This window comes from Pelobates fuscus, chromosome 1, assembly GCF_036172605.1.
Source record: "Pelobates fuscus isolate aPelFus1 chromosome 1, aPelFus1.pri, whole genome shotgun sequence".
Classification (NCBI taxonomy): domain Eukaryota; kingdom Metazoa; phylum Chordata; class Amphibia; order Anura; family Pelobatidae; genus Pelobates; species Pelobates fuscus.
In genome coordinates, this window is record NC_086317.1 from 392,167,820 (window position 1) to 392,194,832 (window position 27,013).

A 27,013-nucleotide genomic window follows, 5' to 3' on the forward strand; every position below is an offset into this window, starting at 1 on the left:
GCCCTGAATGATTCAACCTGGGAGGACGTGGGCAAGCTGTTCGTCTTATAGCAATTTTGCCAAACATTCACAGCCATGAGTCTGTTCGTGTTGCAGCAGACCACCCAGCTTGCAGCTTAGTGTCCCAGCCATCCTTGTCAATGTTGCCTTAAAAATCAACTTCATTTTTGAATTCATGTTTTGTGTTTTTATTGGACAGGTTACATTTCAGTGCTAATCTGCAAAATGCCATGACGTTTCCCATTTAGTAACCAAGAATGCGCAATTTCAAGAGATCAGCACGTTTAGACAGGCATGCTACCATAGTGTCATCTGTTTAGCATAGACAGGTAACAAAAGGTCCATAAAAAAAAATTAAATAACACACACACATTATATATATATATATATATATATATATATATATATATATACACATACAGACAAACACACACCAGATGAGATGGAGAAGCAGTTGTGGATATTTGATTGAAAATGAGCATTTGCCCTCAATTATAGAGTTTCTGTCTGCCCTCGCTAACATCCCCAGCTGTTATCGTCGATCTGTTGCTGGCAGTGCCAGCTCAGTGAAGTCTTGAGTGTCACACAATGCTGTCACTTGCGTCGGTGGCAGACAGTTCTGGCGACAGGGATCAGGCAGGAAGTGGTTGAGAGAAGCCGAGAGATGTTCTTCTTGTACAGCCCCTCCCAAAAACCTTCCCTGAATTCTGTGTGTCTTTGTGCTTAATTAAAGCTGCATTGCAGGCTTGTATCAGTTAAGCAGAAACTCTCTACTTTTCGTAGCAGCACAATGATTTTCAAAAACGACTTTCCTACTGTCCTACAGGCTGTGTAATAAGGTTTGTGTCCAACATGCATTGTGCCGTGCTTCAACTAAGTGGACGTTAAGTAAATATAGTTTGTGCAGCAGTTTACTCATTACTAATCCTGTTGATGCATAGCATATAGTGTCAATCAGAAGACAAATTGAGGACAGATCTCCGTAAGGACGCCTGCAGATGGATCATAGCAGTAGAAAAATAATAATAAACAGTCACTGTAAGCCCCATGACAACCTATGCTTACTGCATTGGTTATTGTGCAAGGAGGTAGAGTCTTGTCAGGTCATATACAATCTCATCATGTGACACATGATTTGCAAACATTTGTCCTAGTCACCCCATATACAGGCTCTGTCAACTAGTGTCAGGAGAACTGCTAAATGCTTGTTTAGACATGGTTGTGCTGCACGTATGATGAATTTCAGGGCATTTAAGTCCATACACAAGCACTTCAGCAATGATCAATGTATGTACAGCCCTGACTTGTCGCCCTGTTGGATAGCCTGTCAGTCTGGCCTGCATGCAAATGACACTACTTTTTCATGATGCTAACTGCTTTATAGCACACCCACCCAGTAGGCCCACTGTCCTACTTCCACCCTTTGAACCTACCAAGCTTGAAAGGACTTTTTGTCAGTTTGCTCATTATTATTATTATTATTATTATTATTATTGCCATTTATATAGCGCCAACAGATTCCGTAGTGCTTTACAATATTATGAGAGGGGGGATTTAACTATAAAGAGGACAATTACAAGAAAACTTACAGGAACAATAGGTTGAAGAGGACCCTGATCCAACGAGCCTACAGTCTATAGGAAGTGGGGTATAAAAGACACTAGGCCAGGAAATAGCAATCAAATAAGGTGGGAGTGAAGCAGAGCTGGAGGAGAGAGTAGAGTGCTGCCCTTTAGGAGAGAGCAACAGACAGGTATATAAGGTAGAGGTTAGTCTGGGAGGCCATAAGCTTTCCTAAAGAGATGGGTTTTAAGGCACTTCTTAAACGATTGAAGACTAGGGGAGAGTCTGATTGTGGTAGGCAGACTATTCCATAGGAAGGGAGCTGCCCGCGATAAATCCTGCAAACGTGAGTTGGCCGTACAGGTGCGAGCAGGAGACAGGAGAAGGTCACGGGCAGAGCGGAGAGACCGAGAATGGGCATACCTGTGGATTTGTGAAGAGATATGACAGGGGCAAGAATTGTTTAGTGCTTTATAGGTATGGGTTAGCACTTTGAATTGACTCCTATAGGATACAGGAAGCCAATATAAGGACTGACAGAGGGGTGAGGTGTGAGAGGACCGGATAGAAGGCTCAAAGGTGAGGCCAGAATCAAGTATGACGCCAAGACAGCGCGCTTGCAAGGATGGACTTATGTGGATACCACTAATTTGAAAGGAAGAGCGAAAGAGGAGGAACAGTATTAGAAGGAGGAAAGACAAGGAGCTCAGTTTTAGAGATCTGGACAAAAGTATTGGGACACCTGACCAACATGGACTTTTATCACATCTAAATACATAGACATTATTATGTAATTGGTCCCCCCTTTGCAGCTATAACAGCTTCCACTCTTCTGGGAAGGCTTTCCAGAAGTTTGGAGTGTTTATGTGGGAATTTTTACCCGTTCATCCAGTAGAGCATTTGTGAGGTCAGCCACTGATGTTGGATGAGAAGGCCTGGCTCGCAAACTCAGTTCCAGTTCATCCCAAAGGTTTTCGATGGGGTTGAGGTCAGACCTCTGTGTGGGCCAGCCACACCAAAGTCATCCAACCATGAGAAGTGTGATTCATCACTCAGATTAATATTTTCATTATCAGCCTGTCTTCACAAATCTTAAACAATACAGTATTTTATATAATTTAAAGATCGATAGGTTAACCAAGTAGCTCTACTTTAGTGTTTTAATATATTCTTGCCATAACCTTATCTTATAATGAGAACACAAGTCTGCACAATTTGTTTGCTTTTAATGTAGACTTCCGTATCTGTAGGGTTAAGATTGGCACTTATCCCAACCCATCCTTATCACAGATCAAGCACCGATTATTGTAGGTCGGAAGTGCTCACAGTACACTTGGTAACATCTGGTAAAAGGAAGAAAATGAAGTCATCTCATGTTCATGCCTTAAATTAAAATAGCTTTCCTGTTAAATACTGCAGTGACACCAATTTAGAGCTATCCGTCACAAATATGGGATTTTGCCAGTGCAGCATTTAATGGGGTGTACATGGAGACAAAAAATTAAATAAATAAAAGCCTAAACATTTGCCTCTAATTTAGGTAGGGCCTGACTCCCCTTCCATGGCATTTTTTCACAAGGACTGGCTGTGATCTCTCTGTCAATCCCAATTATCATTTTATCAATGTCTCATTGTTCTCAATATGAGAATTAATGTGTGTGAATGTATAAACGTTTATAACTGAATAGAAGACAGCAGTCTTGCTTGTTGCATATGTGGCTTGTCAAGGTGCATAAGTGAGCCTTGGGTGCCCACGACCCTGACGCCGGTTCACCGGTTGTCCATCCTTGCACCACTTTTGGTAGGTACTAACCGGGGAATACCCCACAAGACTTGCCTGTTTGTAGATGTTCTGACCTAATTGTGTAGCCACTACTACTTGGCACTTGTCAATGTCACTCAGATCTTTTCAATTGCCTGTTTTTCCTGCTTCCAACACATGAAATTGCTGCCTAATATATCCCATCCCTTCACAGATGCCATTGTAACAATATAATCAATGTTATTAATTTCACCTGTCAGGGTTTTTTTTCTTTTAAATGTTGTGGCTGATCAGTGTACATCATGATGACTATATTGCTCTTGAAAGAAGGTTGTAAGGTGCTTTTATGTAAAAGATGTTTGCGAGTTACAGCATATAATGCAAAAGAATAATATATATATATATATATATATATATATGACACTTAACTGCCTGCCTGTCTGAAGCACCCTTATCAACATACCCAACGGTATCAGAACATCTGTCTGAATAGATGCATTTGGCTAAAATATTTAAAGGTCAGATATTTTTACTTTTAAAACGAAGTGGGATTTAAAAAAAAAAAAGAGAAATATTAAGTGTAATTCAATCAGTAAGTAAAAACATGTTTATTTAAGCCCCTTGAAAACTCAGTATATCCTCTTAGCTTTTTTGTTGTTGCTATTAGAAAAGCGATTTTGTTGATGGGTTTCCATTAACCTATACATCCGTCAGAAGACATTTTATTTTTTTGCGGTCTTTGTTGAATTGTGACCCTGAGCCTCAGCTGCAGGTCTTCTGCAGATTTTCTCCTAATTCCCAAAGGAACCACCTCTCCTCACGCTCAGGTCTCCTCTTTTTCTGTGTTTCCTATATACTAATTGCTATTGATTTGTTTGAGCTGTTGCATTTCCTCACCACTCCACCCTTTGCATGCTCCCTGAGTGCATTACTAAAAGTGTAAGCCGGTGCGAATAGAAAATTACCCAATAGATTTAAAGGAACACTCTAGGCATATAAAGCATTTCAGTTTCCTAAAGTGCTTTCTGTGTCTGGAGTCTGTCATATTTGTTACAGTTTATAAAAAGTGCAGTTTTTAATACATATTTGGACATTTATAACTGGTGGCAGAAACCCCTCCTTGATGTCAGACATCCTGGGAGATATTATTCTGCTTCCATTTGCACCACAGAGCCCTTTCAATCAGACAGCAAAGTGCAACCTTTCTACTTTCAGCATGTATAGGATGCCCCCCAACAGTCCTGATTTTGGAGAAACAGTCGCGGCATTCTTTTCTGGTGTCCTGCTTTTGGGGACTGTACCTAAAAAGTGTAGTGCTTAGACGTGCCTTGAGCTACACTCAAGGCTAAAACAGTTCTCCCTGCAAGTCCTGCCCTCAGTGAGCTGGCCTGCTTTATCGGCAGGCAGCCAGGGGCGCATTACGCCAGGCTGACCTGCCAGTAATTGCGTCACTTGCCTATGCCGTTTATTCCCCTTTACCAGCGTTCCACTTCTCAGGACTCAAATGTTGGGGGAATATGCATACAATATGGTGACCTGTGTCGGGTATTGTTCTGCAGGAATGTGCATTTGCAAGTCCAAAGAGTATACCATTCTCTGGGATGATTGGTGCTGTATGCAGTACCAATCATCACAGAGACACTCTTTGGCTTTCACTTCCTTGGACAACAGCATGTTTTTATTGTGGCTATACTTGTACTGATAAAAAGGTTAACAAAAATAAAATACATGCCCATTTGGAATTTTACTTTAAAGGGTTATTCCAATCCTTGTTCACTTAAACTGTTGTGTGTGTGCTAGTTTCTAATTCTAAAAACATTTACAATAAGAACAAACTCACCAGGTATCGAGCACTGGATAAAAGTTTTGTATACTCCGTTCATCACGCTGCGTCACTTCTTCCCTCTTTGAGATCCAATCAAATGCATTTGATTGGACAGATCTCCATGCTCAGAACGCATTCGTACACTCAGCCGGGGTTTGAGGGAGTGAGTGTGATGTTGACAAGAGTGATAAATAAAGGGGGGGGTTATACAACACCAACAAAAATTAAAAACCAAACAGAAATACTTCAGATTGAATAGGAGAAGTGGGGAGAGCTTGGAGGGAGCACATCAAGAGAGTTAGAGGACATTCAAGCTTCCTCTTGCAGGTGCACTCACAGTGCTGCCCACACGGATAACGCTGATTACATCCGTCGCCAACACACAGTGCATGTTAATAGACATCATTTTTGGTAGTCCAAATTACAGTTCCGGCCCACCTAATTGACGTGTGCCGGGGTTGCAATTAGCATTCAGCACAAAAGTGTAGTTATCTCAAGCAGAAACCCTGCACATACAGATCACTTACTCCATGACCATGTCTTAAAGCAGAAGCGGCCATGGAGGGTCCAGTAACCCTTTAAATCAAGTTGATGCTATGTGTCAGATTACAAGAAAGATACACTCCTCCCGCAGACGGAAACAGACAGAGGTTCACTAAATCAGAAATGATGTAATATGGAGGAGGGGATTGCAGATATTAAAGAACAGAGTAGCTAAGATAGTTTAGGTTTGGCAATTTATAATTCTTTATTTTTGAGTTGAGTATACATTTCGGTAATATTACATGGCGTTACAGAGAGATTGACAATGTTTTGTTTAGCATAGTCATGGTGTGCTGCACTTTTTTTTTTTTTCCATAACAAGAGTAATATTGAAAATATACAACAGGCTTGTCAACATTTTTGTACGTTTGATAACAAGGGATAGATTTTTGTGAGTGCTTCCGAGTTTTGAGTGTGTGGTGTCTCTAGGAGATGGGCTCTCAGGTGTGCCCTTGTGATGTGAGGGAGTGTCAGTTGAGGTTCTGCGTGGAGGGTTGCAGGGGCATCTCTTGTGTATGCCTGTGGTGTTCTGTAGGAAATCCCCGGTGTATGGGGTGTCGTTTGCCCAGTGGCTGAGATGTTGGAGTGTGTGACTGGGTGTCGTTTGGTGCTCTGCCAGGACGTCTGGGGGGAGATTTGTGCCCTCATTGTGATGTGTTGTGTTGCCCCTAACCAGGTGGGGCAGCGGGTGGGGGGGGTGATATGTCGGTGTGTCTCAAGATTCTCGTTTCTCGTCTCTTTGGGTTATGGCGCTCTAATGGAGCGGTGGTCTGGAGTGTGTGTAAAAGAGAGCGAGAGAAAGAGAAATCAGGAAATAAACAAATATGCATTTGCAACTTAAATAAAAACAGGTATAACGACTCGTGCTGAGTTTTAGCCCATATGTGTTTGTTCAGGTGCCATGTCCATGGGTGTTGGCCCAGTCCCCATTAGTTGTCAGTTATCAGTTGCTTGTTAGCCTCCGGCTCTCGGGACGAAGGTGGCGATGCGGGCAGGGTCCCATGTGCTCCTGGGGGTGGTTGGCTGTGGGTCCTGATGACTGTCTGTTAGTCCCAGTGCTTGGAGGAAGGGCGGTGCCCCCTCTATTAACGTAAGTGTGTGAGTGGTTCCATTGCGGGTTACCACAAGGGTCCCTGGGGTTCCCCAGCGGTAGGGTATGGCTGCAGATCTTGGTTGAGAGGTAACTGTGTTCAGTGATTTCCGCCAGAGTAGGGTATTTTTGGTGAGGTCTTGATAAAATGTCAACGTGGAGCCTTCGAAGGTCAGAGGTGTTTTATTCCTCAGTGCCATCATGATCTGGTTCCTATCTTGTGAGGTTACGCAGCGGAGAATGACGTCTCGTGCCACTCCAGTTGGTGTTTTAGGTGTGCCCGTGACACGAAACACTCCGTCCACAACCATCTTTTTGGCTGATGTGTGGGGCAGTATGGATGCAATTAGTCTGTGTGCATAATGAGGGAGTTCCTCTGCGGTCACTGCAGCAGGGATGCCACGGATTTTTATGTGGTTCCTGCGCTGTCCTCCAGGGCTGAGATTTGGTATGTCAATGTGACTTGGGTGTTTTGCAAGTGTTGTACTGTCTCTTTAAGGGCTGAGATGTCAGTTTTGGCAGCTAATATGTCTTTTTCAGAGGTTTGCACGCTGTCATTTATGGCCTGTATGTCAGTTCTCAGTGCCCTAAGGTCGGCTGTCCAGACTTGCTGGATGTCTTAAGCAAGAGGTTTAAATCCTGCTTTGTTGTGGGAGCAGTCCCATCTGGGTTGTCAATTGGGTGCATGAGACTTGCCTGGGTGGGTGTTGTAGCTCCCAGTCCGTCTTGCGCCCGGTTTTCCTCATTCCGGTCTGCATCAGGAGTCAGCTTAGTCTGTGCTGGCTGTCTCAGCATGTCCCCTATGTCTCTGCTGTCAGCTACAGCATTAGGTTTTTGGGAGCGTCGCCCCATTGCGTTCCGGTGTTCCGGTTGCGGCAGGGGGGTTATTGGCTCCGGTCCAAGTGGGGGGAGTACAGTGCTGCCGCGGAGGAGTGCTTCCAGACCCAGGCTTAGGGGTGTGCTGTAGGCCGCAGTTTTTCGCCGCGGCTTGGAGTACTTCGGTTGTAGAAAAAAAGGCATCTATCGATGCGGTTTGGGGACCCAGTTATGTTAGTGAGGGGTTCGGATGGGTTATGGTTGGATGGATATTTGGGTAGATTCGATCTGGTGTGTGGGAGCTTATGGAAATGGCGTCCGCTCGTCAGGCTTGTAGGCTCCGCCCCCAGGTTTGGCAATTTAGACTAAGATGTTTTGCTTCTTCGCAGTAATGTTTAATATAATTACGCATGTGCTATATAAAAGATCTACAGTGAAATAAGAGACAGGCAGAGAGTGACATGTGGTTGTGTGACAGCGTATGATGTGTAGGCTGCAGTATCTCAACAAACTATTACTACCAGCCAAGACTGTACAGCTGGTCTCCTACGAACAAAAAAAGCAAAAAACAAGAAACGCATACGGACACCACATTTTATTTTGACCACATATTGTTTGCATGTTTAAATTAGATGTAACTGCATGCAACCTTGTTTTATGACAGTTCTGAATGTTAATCCAGTATTACTGATTATGTAGTAATCTGTGGGGATAACTGACAATTAAGTATTATTATGAGTTGTTATTATTATAACCATTTATATAGCTGAAAATAGGCAATTTAACTGTCAGTGCTGTTGATAGATTAATAGATGTATGATACAGTGTATTCCATATTATCAATGTGGGCGAAGATAAACACCCTTTGTGTGTTGCAGAGAGCCCTATTTATTTAAAAAAAAAAAAAATTCGTATTTTATTGTTTTCCAATGCAAAAGGGGGATACAGAAGGAAAAAGGGGAGGTTAATGGGGGTACACATCAGTCTGTATTGTTCACAATGGTTAACAGTTGGTAGAACAAAGGACATTTTGTTACATATATTCGCTTGGTATAGCAATATTTACACGTCTGTACAGCATATATTCTTTTGAGCGCGGTTGTGCGATTGCTTTTAGTCTCGTGCTATGAAACGGACAGGTAAATGCTGAAGTGAGATGTACTCTCGTTTACCATAAGTGGTTTTCCGGCGCAGTGGTAGTGCGTTATTGGCCGCCACTTATTAATGTAGTGCATCACCTTGTTATTATTCTCAGAGTAGTTTACCCCTGAGTATGTGAGTTAGTGGTGTACATTGGTTTGTCTTAGTCTCGGTGGACCAAGTGGGCAAGTTGTTGGGTGGTCCCCCATATAGGGATTAAACTTGGTATGGGATGGGGAAGGGGGAGTTGAGTCATTGGTTGGGCAAGAGGGGGGGAGGGGAAGAGAGTGCCAGTTTTACTTGTTGGATTTGCCAGTGCCTGAACCTGGGTCTTCGGTACATTCGTAATGGGGGTGGTTTTTTATACCTGTCCTTTTGTCATCGGTACATTAGTCAGTCAAGTCTGACCTGTTATCTCGTCCACCTCTCCCTCCCAGTCCCCCCAGCTCGTATCAAATTCGAGTTTCTTTTGTGGAAATAGAATTCTTTCGTATATTTTGTACTGGGTGATTTTGGTTTGGAGTTGAGCTAGGGAAGGGCAGGTCTGAGATTTCCAATGCAGAGCTATCATGTTTCTCGCAGCTAATATGGTAAGGGCTGCTATTTGCTTTTGCCCGAAGGTTAGGCAATCTGCGAGTAGCAACAAAAGGCATGAGGTTTTCGTTAGTGGGAATGTGGGTATTCCCAATTGCTCCAGCGTTTCGGTTACCACTGTCCAAAGGGGTAGGATGTTGTCGCATGACCACCACAGGTGTTCCAACGTGCCCGTAGATGTGTTACACCTCCAGTAAGTTTGGGGCGTATTGGGATATATGCGGTGGAGTCTCTGTGGGGTCATGTACCAGCGGTATAGGAGCTTTTTGTGGGCTTCGATGTGCGTGTAACATTTCGTCCATTTGGACAGGCCGTTGAGAGCCCGTAACCAGTCGTCGTCTGTTAGTATCTCTCCGCAGTCTGTCTCCCATTGAGCTTTATATGTGTGTGTCTTAGATGCTGAGAGTTCTTGCCATGCCTTATAGCATGATGTGAGAGATTTGGGTTTGTTGGGTGATGCCCAACATCTATCTAAAATTAAGTAGGAGGTGGTTCTAGCTGGGTCTTTAGATTTTTGTGGTGGAGACGCGTGTGCCTGTAGAGCACTTTTTATTTGTAAGTAGGAGAAAATTGCTCGGTTCGGGACTTGCCATTGCGATTGCAAGACTGGGAATGGGATTATACCTTTGGTGTCTAGTAATTGTGATATTGTTGTTATCCCTGCCTCAGTCCAATCTTTGAGGGGAATTTCTGGTACAATTGCTTTAAGGACTGTGATTGGCGATTTGGCATGTACTGTATTTTTGTGGCCTATTGCATCCATGAAGGTGTCCCATAGAGATATTGTGAGGTGTGTGGTTAGGAATAGGTCAGCGCGTCTGGTTCTGAATTTCTTAGGTGTCCATAGGTAATCAATTAAGGACATGTCTTTGAATTGCGCTCTTTCCATGTCAACCCATTGGAGCGCGCCGGGTTGGGCATGGTGGAGTATGCCAGTTGAGAGTATCGCTGCTCTGTGATATTGTTTAATGTTCGGAAGTCCCACTCCCCCCATTCTTGGTGTGGTTTGCAGGAGTGCCAAGAACACCCTGGGTCTCTTACCGCCCCAGAGAAAGGTAGCACATAGTTTTTGTAGCGCATTGCAGTAGTGAGGTGTCATCCCAAGGGGTATCATTCTAAAAATGTAAAGGATACAGGGGAAAATCATCATTTTGTACGTATTGACTTTCCCCAGCCAGGATATTTTTGTGTTTCCTTGTCCTTTTTTTCTTTTCTTTTTTTTTATGAAATAGATCCCAAACAATATCATAAAAAGCTGGGGGCGGCTCACAGAGATATGGCAGCATAACCAACCAATACACTGAGCTTTAGCAGTATTTTGGCTTAAAGGGAATCTCCAGTGCCAGGAAAACAATCAGTTTTCCTGGCACTGGAGGGTCCCTCTCCCTCCCACCCACCAATCCCCGGTTACTGAAGGGGTGAAAACCCCTTCAGTCACTTACCTGAGGCAGCGGCAATGTCTCTCGTCGCTGCCTCATTTTCCGCGCCTCCTCTGCATTGCATCGGCCGGTGGGCGAGACTGATCCCGCCCACCGGCCGAGGAGAAACATAGAATGTGACGGAAGATAAGAACCATTCGGCCCATCTAGTCTGCCCAGTTTTCTAAATACTTTCATTAGTCCCTGGCATTATTTTATAGTTAGGATAGCCTTATGCCTATCCCACGCATGCTTAAACTCCTTTACTGTGTTAACCTCTACCACTTCAGCTGGAAGGCTATTCCATGCATCCACTACCCTCTCAGTAAAGTAATACTTCCTGATATTATTTTTAAACCTTTGTCCCTCTAATTTAAGATTAAGTCCTCTGGTTGTGGTAGTTTTTCTTCTTTTAAATATAGTCTCCTCCTTTACTGTGTTGATTCCCTTTATGTATTTAAATGTTTCTATCATATCCCCCCCCGTCTCGTCTTTCCTCCAAGCTATACATGTTAAGATCCTTTAACCTTTCCTGGTAAGTTTTATCCTGCAATCCATGAACCAGTTTAGTAGCCCTTCTTTGAACTCTCTCTAAGGTATCAATATCCTTCTGAAGATATGGTCTCCAGTACTGTGTACAGTACTCCAAGTGAGGTCTCATCAGTGTTCTGTACAATGGCATGAGCACTTCCCTCTTTCTACTGCTAATACCTCTCCCTATACAACCAAGCATTCTGCTAGCATTTCCTGCTGCTCTATTACATTGTCTGTCTACCTTTAAGTCATCAGAAATAATCACCCATAAATCCCTTTCCTCAGATGTTGAAGTTAGGACTCTATAAAATATTCTGTACTCTGCCCTTGGGTTTTTACGTCCAAGATGCATTATCTTGCACTTATCCACATTAAATGTCAGTTGCCACAACTCTGACCATTTTTCTAGTTTACCTAAATCATTTGCCATTTGGCTTATCCCTCCTGGAACATCAACCCTGTTACATATCTTAGTATCATCCGCAAAAAGACACACCTTACCATCAAGACCTTCTGCAATATCACTAATAAAAATATTAAAGAGAATGGGTCCAAGTACAGACCTAATGCGCATGCGCGGCAATGCCGCGAATACACATTAGCGCTCCCCATAGGAAAGCATTGAAAAATAATTTCAATGCTTTCCTATGGGGAAATGAGCGACGCTGGAGGTCCTCACACAGCGTGAGGACGTCCAGCGACGCTCTAGCACAGGTTTCTTGTGCTAGAAACCAGGAAGTTCCCTCTAGTGGCTGTCTAATAGACAGCCACTAGAGGTGGAGTTAACCCTGCAAGGTAATTATTGCAGTTCATAAAAAACTGCAATAATTACACTTGCAGGGTTAGGAGTAGTGGGAGTTGGCACCCAGACCACTCCAATGGGCAGAAGTGGTCTGGGTGTCTGGAGTGTCCCTTTAAACAGAAGTTGTAGCACAACCAATAGCTTGGTTGGCTCTTGGCTGTGCTAAAGTTTTTCTAAAAACTCTTTATATTTTCTTTTTTATATTTTAATTTGCATGCTTTGCTTGGCACACTAGGCAAAACATGGAGATTAGTTAACTCTGCACTGCTATATGCACAGCACATGCACACATCACAATGCTGGAGAAAATGTGCGTTTAATGGGATTTCTCTCTAAGCACTTGAAGCATCATTGGTTGATATCTTCAAATTGCAAGTGCAGTGGATGTAAGTTGTTTTAAGCGTTTGTGTTATTCACTGCAGTATATGCTGCAATATTGTTTATAGGGGTAAAAAAAAAAGCAAGGATCTGTCATTTCTCTGGAAGGAAAAGATCTTCTTTAAAGAATTAAAGGAACACTATAATCACCAAACCAACTATAGCTTAATGAAGCAGTGTTGGTGTATAGACTATGCCCCTACAGTCTCTCTCAATTCATTGCCATTTAGGAGTTAAATCACTTTGGTTTCTGTTTATGCAGCCCTAGCCACACCTCCCCAGCTGTGATTGACACAGCCTGCATGAAAACAAAATGGTTGTATTTCCAATCCGATGCAACTTACTTTAAAAAAGGTATTATCTACTGTTCTCTAAATTTAACTTTACATACAAGAGGCTCCTAGCCTCTAGCAAGCTATTAACAGACAAGAGATAATACCTTCTAAATTAAACAAAATGTACAATAAAGGAAGTTTAAACATTAGAGGACTTTTTGCAGGAAGTTTTTTTAGGAAGGCTGTGCAGGTCACATGCAGGGAGGTGTGACTTGGGCTGCAGAAACAAAGAGGCTTGACTCCTGCATGGACACACGGACACACACACACGTTGTTTGGTGGCTATAGTGTCTCTTTAAATAAATCTGAATTGTTCACAGTCATGGTTATATACTTATATGTGAATAGTCAGCAATCCAAAGGATTTCCAAATTTAATGAAATAGCTTTTATGGAAAAAAATCTCCCAAGTCATCTGTGTTTTCACTTCTGCAATTTTGGTCTAAAATTTCAAATTGAATTCCTGAGAATTTACACTTCAGTGATGAAATGACAGATTCAATTTAAGACATTGCAACACCCATGATCTGCCAGCTATATTTGAAGCTGTGACTAATGGTGATGAGAAATGTATTCCACCCACTGATTGATCCCTCAGTTTGAATACTGCTATAATCACTTAGACTTTATGTTCACAAGTCTAAATCCTGGCAAGCTGGGGGCTATAGGAATGTAATACATCCTACATCCAAAGGACATCAGGTTTAATATTCCAGCTATACATTTTGTCAGCTCCCATCACTATTTCCTGTATACTGTACCATGAGTATGCAATGCTATCATCTGATATCAGCAGTACTGTAATGTGAAAATCACATACATGTCTACACCAAGTCTGGAAACTGTCTAGTGACTGCAGCCAGCCAGGGGGTTAGGAGGTCAGGTATTTTACCTTTGAAAGGATTGTTCCCTGAAAGTGGTTGGAAGATGGGAAGCCACAGGAAGCTAGTCGTTGGGAGGGAGGAGGGATGTGGGACTGTATATCTGGCTCAGCTCCTGATCTGCTGATTAAATCCTCAAGTATGCCAGGAATCCCTGCTCTGCTACAATGTACCTCCCAGCAGCAGGGAAAACCCACGTGGAAGCAACCACAAAGGGGGAAGCACAGGATGGAGGAGGGCTGCTTTGGCCGGACTCTCACTCCCAGCAAACACACACTCACACTCCAACCCTGGCCCTTTGCGCACAGCTTGTAACCCATCTCTGCTGGCAGAGCCAGTCAGTCATACGGTGTGTCACACGGGCTTGGCCTTTCCTGCGAGTCCTCCCGGCTGTGAGACAGCCCATAACGAGTGGGCAGGGCTAGTACTAGCCAGAGCCCAACCCTTCTCTCTTTTTTGTTAATGAAACTCACAGATACGTTGTATTCCTGCCGTACCAGTTCAACACTTACTACTTCCCCGGGCTGACCTCTGCTGGAGAGGGCACAGTGGGCAGGGCCAGGGCACGGAGCGGGCACTGCATCTGGGATTCTCTGCCGAACATTCCTCATATTCCAGCGTTCCATGAACAATTAATGGGAGTTTGTGCATTCTTATTGTATTAAATAGCGGCCAGCAACAGTTTACAGGATGATCTTTTCCAGTGTACCCATGAGGATACCCACCGGGAAGCTGGTAGGCCTCGGGGGAGGATGGGGAGGCTTGTGGCTGGGATGTGTGGGAGTTATTATTGCCATGGGTGAGTCTTGGATGGAGGCCAGTGATTGGGAAATGTGGCGGGTGGAGTAATGACTGATATGGTGGGAAGCACGTTAGCACCAAACCCTTTCCATGCCAGGGGCAGGCTGGCACTGCCAGCAGAGCAGATGGGCACATTGATTTGTTTATGGACTTATTTCAGGATGTGTGAGCTTGTGATTTCACAGTATTTATAAATCAAGATTATTTATAGTTGGTGCCTCTCACTGAGTGTATTTTTGTTTTATTTATAGATAGAAATAAACATGGTGTGTGCCCAGAGTCACTGAATTCGTGCAGCATACCTCCTGCTGACTGACTTTACTACATACACACATTATTCTGATTTTATGTTTATAATAATAATTAATGTTTTTTTCCCTGTAAATTAAATGGTAACCACAGGGAAGATCCCTGTGTTGAAGAACAACAAGCCCTATAATGCAGTGTCAATAATCTCAAAAGATATTAAAATGGCATAGGTTCATGGAAATTGTAGTTCTACAACAGCCATGAGGTTTCCTTTTGGCTACCATTGCTGTTAATGTTTTGTAACCGATAAAAATGATATCAGCCATGGCAACTTGATTGTTTACATTCGTAAAACCAAGCATAGAAACATAGAATGTGACGGCAGATAAGAACCATTCGGCCCATCTAGTCTGCCCAATTTTTAAAAATACTTTCATTAGTCCCTGGCCTTATCTTATAGTAAGGATAGCCTTATGCATATCCCATGCATGCTTAACCCCTTAAGGACACATGACGTGTGTGACATATCATGATTCCCTTTTATTCCAGAAGTTTGGTCCTTAAGGGGATAAACTCCTTTACTGTATTAACCTCTACCACTTCAGCTGGAAGGCTATTCCATGCATCCACTACCCACTACGGTTTGTGACAGGATAGAATGGATGGAGAGAATACTGGTGTTATAACCACAGTCATATCCTACAACACCAAACAGTTTTTTATGGGTCATATCCAAAATTAATGATTGTAGCGACTGGTATTGTAAATCACACTATTCTTGAACAGTTATAATATCTATTAATTCAAATATCATAGTCTCTTCATATTTATTAATTTGCATGTTGTGTATAAAGTGTAGTTTTGCAGATGTAATCTATCATATGAGTGCAACATGTTTTTTGTTTCTCCCATTTTAGGTAGTTTTATTGTTACTAAAGTGGCAATCCAGATATCCATCCTTTGTTAGGTGTAATGTATAGGCTTGGTTACAGTTAGTTGTGGTATGTTGTTGTGGTTTTTCTTTTTTTTTTTTTAATACATTTTTCATGCAATATTTAACTCAATATAAATTGGCCCCAAATACATTAAATGAATACATCGTTTATCACAGAGACATGAACACCTTACCTGCGTCCGACCACCGCCATGTAATTAACTTCATAGTACTGTTCTGTAACACTCACCTCCTGAACGCCATTTGCTCTTCTCGCAGTCTTTTTTGATGCTTCACCAAGCTAAGCGAACCTACTGTGTGACGCAGACAAAATGGTTCCCGTACTCCCTATCCAGCGCTAGGAGCGTCGTGACTAGAGAGTTACCCTAATAATCACAGTGCATGGGCTGTGGTTGCTATGGGTGGAGAGCAGAAGGACTGCCTATGGGAGGTCTTTTCTGCAGAAATGCATAAGCTTGATATGCAAAATGACTGACTTTGCTCATTTGCATATCAAGCTGGGAACTCTGGGATAGTTCTGTATACATGATTTCTCGAGTTTCTGTGACTTTTTAAAGTGCAACTTAAGATATGCAGTTAATTTTTACATATTTACATATTATATATTTTCTTCAATTCTCATGCTGCAGTGTTCATATTTTTTGCTACTAAAGTGAACAACTAGGTATTGACCAATATCAGTTTTCCAGAGCTGATGCCGATACAGGTTATCTGTCACCCTTAGATCACTGAGATCCCAGCATATACAGTGTTGTTATTGATAAGAGTGTGAGAGCTAATATCAGTCACACTCCTATCACTCTGTCCGCCAGCCCAGTACATTACAGCAGATTTTTCACTGTCTCACCTCCCTGCCTTCACCTGAGCTTAGCATGCAGGGATTCACAGGGAGGGGTGGCGCCAACCCTCCCTGTGAGGTTGTGACATGGTGCCTCATTGTGTGGCGGCTGGAGTTTCCTGATGTGGTTGATGCCGTGTTGTGACTGAGCAGCGAGTAAGTTATTGGTAATATTGGTAATTTGCAAAACCAATACCAATTATCAGAAATATGCCGAATATCATCTCTTTAATAGTCTGTGGAACTGATAATCGGTCTATCCCTAGTAGCATCACTTAGGTTTCTGGCTTTTATAGGTCAACCATGCTGTGCCCACAACACTCTCCTTATGAGATGTTCATCAATGCTACAGAAATTTAAGTGAGTATTGGCAAAGCCATTTCCTGGTTTCATGAGCTCACTGCAGAAATCTAAATAATATGAATTTGTAGCAAATGGAGTATCTTTATTTATTTTATTTATTTTATTGTTATTCATATATTTGTATTATTTATATAAATATATATGTCCTAAAAATGGAAAGTGTCAAAGATTTGCTTAGTTTGGTAAAAAAAAAGTTGCTGAAAAGGGTAAACACCAATCTTCTTTTTCATCAGTGCAACCGTGGAATGTGTGGAATGTACAGTTTTTTTTCTTTTTACATTTATCTGGTTGAAATGGCAGGTCAATGCAGAAAAAAATATATAGTGACTTCTATAATGAATTTCCCTTTGCTTATCATTTTCCATATTAGTCATAGAGAAGTTCAGTGAGATGAAGGAAATGCGGTTCAAACAATTACTCAAGATGGAGTTTTCATGTCTTTCAAAGTACAAACAATGAAATTATAGCTAACAAAATGTATAGATTATTGTGCATATTCTATTAGACTGGAATCTTCTAATTTTGCAGAATAAATGCAAAATGTAAAACTGACATTCATTTTTTTTTACCCTAAATAGCTGCACTAAAATTATGCTTGTCTTTGTTGTTTCCTCTATTTTGGCCCCAAAATTAAAAATTACTTTCATTTCCCAACAGTTCACAGTTTAGTGAATGAATATTTGTTTGGATGGCAATACATATGTTTATGACCATTTTACTTACAAACTGACTATTAAAGGTATACTCTGTGCATCATAACTACTACAGCCACCGGTAGTGCCCTGGGGCCTTCCCAGAGTAAGTAGTCAGAGTAAGTTTTTAGGAACTGTTTCACAACCTATCTGGGGTCTGCCTGCCCTTTAAAGCCAGTTTAGTGAAGGTGAAGTCACTGATTGGCTGAGAGTGCTAATTAATGTTGCCATGCCTGATGGCACTCTGCGCTTCCTGTAAGTGAAAATTCTGAAGCCAGATGTCGCCAGCAGGAGCTGAGACCAGCGCCAGAGGCATCTTAGGGGTTAAACAGTTCGAGAATGGTTTAGAGTGCCTGAAGGGGGCTCCTGGCACCATAACAACTTTAATTGCAGGATATTTGCAAACGCTATCCATTGTGGGATAAACACTTTAAAATAACTAGAGATGGAGGTTTTTCTTTCCAAATCCCTGAATTGTGGTGAGGTAACAACCCACTTGCCAATGTGCACTTTGCATTTTTACAGCTAGTTATGTAACTTGTACAGTGTTGTAAATTGGCCCTGAATAGCCCCGTCCTCCAGGTCAGTTGCTTTTATTCTTCATGTTATAACTTAATATGAAACTCTTGCTCGCCATTTTCTCTGTAAAGAGCAGTACTCTTCTTTTAAGAAATCTTGCCTATTTTTTTTTAATGGATGTGACTGTTATAAGACAAGATGGGAAGTGGAATACATTGAAAATTGAAACTCCTATACTTACTGAATAATTGCAATGTCATTTTTATTATATATTGTAATATATTGCCATGGTGCGGGCATTTTGTTATATATGCTGATTGCTATAACTCTTTAATGTAATTATTTAAAAGGAAACATCAAAAATGCTTTTGATTTAAAATATAATCTGAAACAGATTATGGCCCTTGACGCGATAAAAGGGGCAACTTTCAAAATGTTAAAATTCTTAAATATTTTTAGTTCAGTAAAAAAGATGCTGCAGTGTTATCATTTGCATTAATTTGGTCTTAATTTTTTTTAATTTTAATGGAATTCCAAACAATTCACATTTTATTGATGAACTCTGTATATGTATATTATTAGTTTTGTGTATATGTATTTACATATGAATTAGTATGGTTTCTTTTGACAGTTAAGAAGAGTGTAGGTTTTTACAGCTTTTAGATGCTGCTGCCCAGGAGTAGTGGGAGTTTGAACCCAGGGTTTAATTTGGTATGTTTTTATATATGCAGGCAGTTGAACACAATATATATTAGATGGAAGTTTACACATTGTGCTACATTTAAATAGCCATAGAACAAGGGACAAATCTTTTTTTTTTTTTATTCAAATTTAACACAGGTATTCAACATAGAGTTGAACAATAGGCAATGTGCTGCAGAATTGGTGAGGGTTCTCTTCATTAGTCTTTGTTTGTTGTAGCAATCCAGAAACAATTCTCTATGTTGTTTCATAATAAAACCTGTTACTCTTTTCTAAGCCTGAATGACACATAAGGCCCACACCTAGATACCTGGGTCTTCCCTATTCGGATTAGCCAGCTTTTCGTTGATGAAAAATATTGTATAGCTAAATAGTTTTCTGTGAGTTTGTTAGAACATACAGAGGGAAACTAGCATATGATAAAATTAACCCTTTCAGTCTCTGAATGTAACATTACTCCTGCATACATGTAACATTTTTTTATCAACAGACAACTAATATTCCTTTATGTATTGAAATGTGCACAGATCTTGCCAAGTAAGTGTTTGGAAAACCTTTCGTAGTGGCGTGAATCAAGTACTTACTGGGTTCTTCCAGAAACAGGCTAAAAAGATCTAGTCATTAAGAAAGTATGTTCACCATATGGTGTGAAGTCACTTGATGAATAAAGTGTTCCACTCTGTTAATTTGCTCTCTGTTTACAGTGTGTTATTTTGGGAGGAGGCTACACATTTAAGAAGAGTATTCAGTTATATTCTAGTTCATTGAACAAACACACTAAAAAGTGATTTCATATAAAAAAAGGAAAAAGGGATCCTAAAGTTGCTAGACCACTTTATTTTGATTGTGGTAGGGGTGCAGTGGTCCTGTCCTTTTTAACCTTGCAATGTTTTACATTCCAGGGTTGTTGTTGTTGTTGTAATTTTATCGCCATTTATATGGCACCAACAGATTCTGTAGCGCTTTACAATATTATAAGAGGGGGCATTTAACTATAACTAGGACAATTACAAAAAACATTGACACTGTTGCACATAGAAGGCTTATCAAAAAACTGCAATCTTTAAGTTTGGATTCCAATATTGTTGAATGGGTAAGGCAGTGGCTGAGTGATAGGCAACAGAGGGTTGTAGTCAATGGAGTATATTCGAAGCATGGTCTTCTCACCAGTGGGGTACCTCAGGGATCTGTACTTGGACCCATTCTCTTTAATATTTTTATTAGTGATATTGCAGAAGGTCTTGATGGTAAGGTATGTCTTTTTGCTGATGAAACTAAGAAATGTAACAGGGTTGATGTTCCAGGATGGATAAGCCAAATGGCAAATGATTTAGGTTAACTAGAAAAATGGTCAGAGTTGTGGAGACTGACATTTAATGTGGATAAGTGCAACATCTGAGGAAAGGGATTTAGGGGTGATTATTTCTGATGACTTAAAGGGACACTATAGTCACCAGAACAACTACAGCTTATTGAATTTGTTCTGGTGTGTAGAATCATTCCCTTCAGGCTTTTTGCTGTAAACACTGTCTTTTCAGAGAAAATGCAGTGTTTCCATTACAGCCTAGTGATAACTTCACTGGCCACTCCTCAGATGGCTGTAAGAGATCCTTCCTGGGTCATGGCTGCCTAAAATGCATCCAAACATTCAGTGTCTCCTCCCTCTGCATGCAGACACTGAACTTTTCTCATAGAGATTCATTGATTCAATGTATCTCTATGATGAGATGCTGATTGGCCAGGGCTGTGTTTGAATCATGCTGGCTCTGCCCCTGATCTGCCTCCTTGTCAGTCCCAATCCTATGGGGAAGCACTGTGATGGGATCAGGCTACCACTTCTGTTGATGACAGCAGACTGCTTGTATTTTTTGAGACAAACAGCATGCAGAGTTACAGCTTCTGGCTTGAATACAGTAAGATTTTGCTATATTTATGGAGACATGAGGGGCCCTGGGGGGGTAGATGATGGTTTTAACACTACAGGGTCAGGGATACATGTTTGTGTTCCTGACCCTATAGTGATCCTTTAAAGGACCACTCTAGGCACCCAGACGACTTCAGCTTAATGAAGTGGTCTGGGTGCCAGGTACCTCTAGGATTAACCCTTTTTTTTTTATAAACATAGCAGTTTCAGAGAAACTGCTATGTTTATAATGAGGGTTAATCCAGCCTCCAAATCCTCTAGTGGCTGTCTCACTGACAGCCGCTAGAGGCGCTTGCGTGATTCTCACTGTGAAAATCACAGTGAGAGCACGCAAGCGTCCATAGGAAAGCATTGTAAATGCTTTCCTATGCGACCGGCTGAATGCGAGCGCGGCTCCTGCCGCGCATGCGCATTCAGCCGATGACGTCGCGATCAAGATGGCGAGGAGAAGGAAAGCTCCCCGCCCGGCGCTGGAAAAAGAGGTAAGTTTAACCCCTTCCTCTCTCCAGAGCCCGGCGGGAGGGGGTCCCTGAGGGTGGGGGCACCCTCAGGGTACTCTAGTGCCAGGAAAACGAGTATGTTTTCCTGGCACTAGAGTGGTCCTTTAAAGGTAGGCAGACAATGTTATAGAGCAGCAGGAAATGCTAGCAGAATGATTGGTTGAATAGGGAGAGGTATTAGCAGTAGAAAGAGGGAAGTGTTCATGCTATTGTACAGAACCCCGGTGAGACCTCACTTGGAGTATTGTACACAGTACTGGAGACCGTATCTCCAGAAGGAAATTGATACTTTAGTGAGAGTTCAGAAAAGGGCTACTAAACTGATTCATGGATTCCAGGATAAAAGTTACCAGGAAAGGTTAAAGGATCTTAACATGTATAGCTTGGAGGAAAGATGAGACAGGGGGGATATGATAGAAACATTTAAATACATAAAGGGAATCCACACAGTAAAGGAGACTATATTTAAAGGAAGAAAAACTACCACAACAAGAGGATATAGTCTTACATTAGAGGGGCAAAGGTTTAAAAAAAATATCAGGAAGTATATTCCAGCTGAAGTGGTAGAGGTTAACGCAGTAAAGGAGTCTAAGCATGCGTGGGATAGGCATAAGGGTATCCTAACTATAAGATAAGGCCAGGGACTAATGAAAGTATTTAGAAAATTGGGCAGACTAGATGGGCCGAATGGTTCTTATCTGCCGTCACATTCTATGTTTCTAATGCATCCTTTTTGAGGAGCATTGGATTGGCCATCGCCACGTCATGAAATTACAGAAGGCAGAGAGGTGAGCAGGACAGGGAAAAGGTAAGTAAAACTTTTATTCATTTTAATTGGTAAAGGGGGCTGTACCTGATTACAACTATAAAGGGAGACACTAAAGAGTTCAGAATGCAGGTTTGTATTCCTAACACTATAATGTTCATTCAAGGCCTTGATTTGATGTTTTTGAATGTGCCTTTCAAATGATCGCAATCTGTTAAAAAAAAAAAAAAAAAAAACTTTATCTACAGAAGTCATCATTAAAGTCTATGTGGATTTTTGTAGATTATTATTGTTCTTTATTTAGCGCCAACAAATTCTGCAGAGCTGTAGATAAATCATTATGGTTTTCTAAAAGATTGTGATCATTTAAAAAAAATTGGGCAAAAATATAGAAGTGGCACTGCCGAGGTCTGGGGACTTTGCCAAATTTACAAAGTCAGATATCCGGTGATCTCACAGCTGCAGGTGATATCACAAAGTGATATCGCCACTTAAGGTCCGCTGGCGGGGAGTGAGTTTTACTTACCTGAACCTGTTTTTTTTTTTTTTTCTTCTTCTGGAAATTATGCTCCATGTTCATTTATTTATTTTTTTACAGTGCTATCATTTTTTAGACCTTTTAATATTATGTTTAGTATTATCTATATTTATTAAATATGTATTTGTGAAAAAAGCAAGCTAAATGTAGAAATTCACACCTCTATACCTGCATCTAGTCACATTCATCTTAGCTCCCTGTCAGTCATTGTTATACGCTCTGTCCTTTGCACCTGTCTGTCAGCATACAGAAAGAATACATAGAAGAGGATATATGCAACAGTGTTTCTGTCTCTCCTTCTCATTTGCATTGTATGCCCTGCTGTGCCTGGAATGAACAGGATTGTTATGTCATATACTAAATCTTTAAATTAGATTTACAACACATGGAGTAACACATGGAAAAAAATAATAATATCCAGGTTAAAAAGGATTTTCAATGTTTTATTTAACAGTGTAATTTGCACAAAAGTGATGGTTCCCCCGCACAAGTTCCAAGCCACTGTGAACATTTTTACTTAAAGACATTTATCTGAGTATGTGGTTATTTGTTTAAAAAAAAAAACAAAAAAAAAGGGAAAAAACATACAATTGAAGAAGACACAAAGACGAAGACACAAAAAAACACCAAAAAGTAACAAAACCTGTTCATAAACTAAGGCATTGTTCAGTGTGGTCTCCCTTAGAAAGCAAAATTGTGTATATGTGTGTATATGTATATATATATATATAATATATATATAAAAAAAAACATGTTAAAACAGAAAGATCAGTAGAAAACCCTTGTGTTTCTTTTTGTCCCTCAAGGCGAACCAGTCAACCAAACACTTTGATATTTGGACTAATTTCTCCACAGACCTTGTACCACTTGATATTGGTCTGTTCTCATTAGTGGTTTCACTTACCTGTTACTAAACCACTGCAGCAAGCAGCATATGCCTCGTTTATGATTTGCCTGAAGAGCACTGTTAAGCTAAAGGCAAAAATGTGGACAGTGCCTTTTTATTATTACTATAATTTATAAAGCGCTAGCATTTTCCAAAGTACTGTACTATGGGTTAATAAGATGTTATTGTTATGTTACCATGGAAATTACTCCTGACGGTCCCACATTATAATACTTACCTCTGGTGGGAAAGTTATATCATTGTTATTCTGGTGATGGTTGGTGCCCTGACACTAACTAGAGCGGTCTTTCTTCCTTGCTTTCCGCTACCAGTCATGATTGCAGCGCAATCAAAACAATCCAATAGATGAGTTCTGTTGCACAATATATGTATGTTTTACCATTATTCCACTGCTGTCTAGATTCTAGAACACCTGAGAAATACGTAAATGCAGCCCTGGCCCCGCCCCATTGGTGACATCATAAAATCTGCTAATTTTTAGCCAATCCAATGCTTTCCCAGGGTTGTTTTGGTCAATCAGCACCCCCTCATAGAGATGCATTGAATCAATGCATCTCTACTGTGCAGCCATGAGCCAGGAATCCCCTCCAGTGGGCATCTGAGGAGTGGACTTGGAGGTGTCCCTAGGGGCAATGTAAACACTGCCTTTTCTCTGAAAAGGCAGTGTTTACATGAAAATGCCTGAAGGCAATGATTATACTCCCCAGAACAACTACATTAAGCTGTAGTTGTTCTGGTGTCCCTTTAAGACAGCACAGTCTTTTTTCTTCTCTTTATTAATTATGCTGTATTTAATGTTCTTTCTCAATTCTCCACCCAGCCACTTACCTCATTCACTCACACATTTTTTCCTCCTGTCCCACCAGATCTTAAGCTCCCGGCACTGCAATTTCTGTTTCTCCATCCATGACCTCTTCGTACTAGCTTTGTTTGCCCATCAGTGGCTTTGAGCTTGAATTCTTATGTACGCGCACAGTTGTGTTTCTGTTTCTCTCCTCATCCCGGCAACCTGTAGACTGTAACTGGAACTGTCATGAATAGAATTTCTGTGGGAAGGAGTTTATGGGATTTGCTTAGCCATTGAATATAAGCCTGGTTAGGATAGAAGCTGAAACCCCTAGTGATTGGTAGCTAATTCTGGAAGTTTACGTGTAAGCTTTTTATTTCTTTTATAAATGTTGTTTTCTTTGGTTTTTCTTTTTGCATTTTCTTAATAGTTCATAAAAAAAATGGGAATCAACTCCAGCCTTTTAATTACAATTGTAAATGCTTCCACAGTAGTATTTTCATAGGACCCTTTCTATACTGCCTGCCTGGCCATCTTTTTCATATGCGTCACGTGGTATTTGAACTGAAATTAACTTGGGTGTTGACAGTTCTTTTGCCAAGACAACCACAGAAGCTTTCTTATTCTTCATAATAAATAGCTTTTAACATTGTTCGTGCCAAATAAGTGAAGAGATCGTAGAGGTCTAAAAGCTTGAACATAAGTACTTTTTTCTTTTTTTAATTACAAAAGTACCTTTTGATACCAATAGAAGGAATCTCCTAACAATTCGCAATCTCAAATCCTTTATTTATTAATATGTTAACAGCTTTCGATGAGCCATTCATGATGTCAAAGTGATCACAATACCACTGTTCCTGTACTCTTCAACAGCACTTTAACCATTATTGGATTGGTAAAAAGGACCATATACCTAATAATATAATGCCTGCAAGTTTTGGCAACTGGAATCCTGGTGAAATAACATTAGTGACCATTTCACCCCTTGAATAAAATATAAGAAATTTTGCCTTCATGTATTTTTTTTCTAAATTCAATGTTGTCCATAGAGCCTCACTCACCCACATTGATACTCTGGGGCTGATTACCAGCCTGTAGCGGAAGGGATTTAATGGCTAGAAGTCACTGGTCACTGTTTTTATGCCTGGATGATATTGTAAATGTCCGCTCACTCCCTGCTTCCTATGAGTAAAGAAAGTTGCTTTGGATCATATCATTCTTACTTGAGGGAGAGAGGAGGAGGGGTGAGTGGATTCTACTATTTAGATGGACACTAGAAAGTTAGGAATATAAACATGTATTCCTAAAGTTATAGTATTCCTTTAAGGCCTCTATTTAATATTTTTGAATGTCCTTTTCAAATGAAAAGAATCTGTTGGAAAAAGTGTTATCAATAGATTTAACTGCAGGAGTCACCATTAAGTCTATGGGAATTTTTGTAGAGAAATCCTTAAATAGTTTATTTTTTTATTTTTTTTAAAGTTTCTCCATTGGGAGGCTAGTGTGCATTTGCAGCAAAACGTCACTGCTCTATGAGCAACATTTCATCGATAACCGAGTTTGACTCCGTTATAGCAGGGGAAGTCCCACTAGCGGTTGTCTTCCTGGCAGCCACTAGAGGTGCGTTAACCTGTAATGTAAGCATTGCTGTTTCTACAAAATAGCAATATTTTACAATGCAGGGTTAAAACAGCAGGGGCACTGCACCCAGACTAAATCTTGATGGGTCTGGGTGCCTTTAGTGTCCCTTTTAACACCTTACATTAACAAAGATTGCTACAGTACAAATAACTTATTGTTAGTAGTTAATTTTTTTTTGTTTCAGGTACATATTATAACATATGTCTTGAGTCCATTTTAACAGTTTTGTGGCATGAGCTGCGTATTGCGCATTCACAGAACTGCAGTTTGAGCTTTTTGAGAGAACTTGGCAGAGTAGCTGGCAACTTAAATGGAACACACTCTACGCATTGATACCATCATTGTTGCTGGAGGGGAAAAGACACAGACGTAGATCGGCAGGTTTTTTGAAAATCTCCATTAGTACTAAGGAAGCTGAAATCCCAGTCTTTGTAACACGTTAAAACAATTGCTAACATTTACAGTTCGGATTTTTGTGAACTCCATTTACCATGATGCTCTGCCAGCCTTAAAGGACCACTATAGGCACCCAGACCACTTCAGCTCAATGAAGTGGTCTGGGTGCCAGGTCCCTCTAGTTTTAACCCTGCAGCTGAAAACATAAAAGTTTCAGAGAAACTGCTGTTTCACTGAGGGTTAATCCAGCCTCTAGTAGCTGTCTCACTGACAGCCGCTAGAGGCGCTTCCCCGATTCTCACTGTGAAAATCACAGTGAGAAGACGCTGACGTCCATAGGAAAGCATTGAGTATTACTTTCCTATAGGCGGTTTGAATGCGAGAGCGGCTCTTGCCGCGCATGCCCATTCAGATCTGACGACTGCAGGGGTAGGAGTGGTCACCAGCGCAGAGGAAGCCTGGCGCTGGAGAAAGGTAAGTGGCTGAAGGGCCCTTCAGCCCATGGGGAGGGGGGCCCTGAGGGTGGGGGGGACACCTAATGATCCTATAGTGCCAGGAAAACAAGTTTGTTTTCCTGGCACTATAGTGGTCCTTTAAGGCCGCTTGGGCTAGAAAACCTTCACAGGAACCATAGTACATACATTCAAAATTACATTTTGTAATCTCAGACTTATATTGTAGACTGTCAGTTTTGGAAGCTGATATTAGGAAGGGGTGATATCCATCCTGAGTTTATCATTGAGTTGGTGTGGAAA

The 27,013-nt window shown here is 41.1% G+C and overlaps 1 protein-coding gene across 9 annotated transcripts in view; it reads left to right on the forward strand.

Moving 5' to 3' along the window:
* Window positions 1-27,013, forward strand: part of RBMS2 (RNA binding motif single stranded interacting protein 2) — a 97,685-nt gene that overhangs the window by 26,104 nt on the left and 44,568 nt on the right. Inside the window, exon 1 of one of the 9 annotated variants that reach the window (XM_063427088.1) lies at window positions 14,144-14,415. The exons of the other annotated variants lie outside the window; for them this stretch is intronic. Coding sequence (XP_063283158.1) covers window positions 14,371-14,415 — 45 coding nt within the window. The 5' untranslated portion in view covers window positions 14,144-14,370. Of the gene's footprint in view, window positions 1-14,143; window positions 14,416-27,013 lie in introns of those variants that run through there. 9 annotated transcript variants of the gene reach the window in all.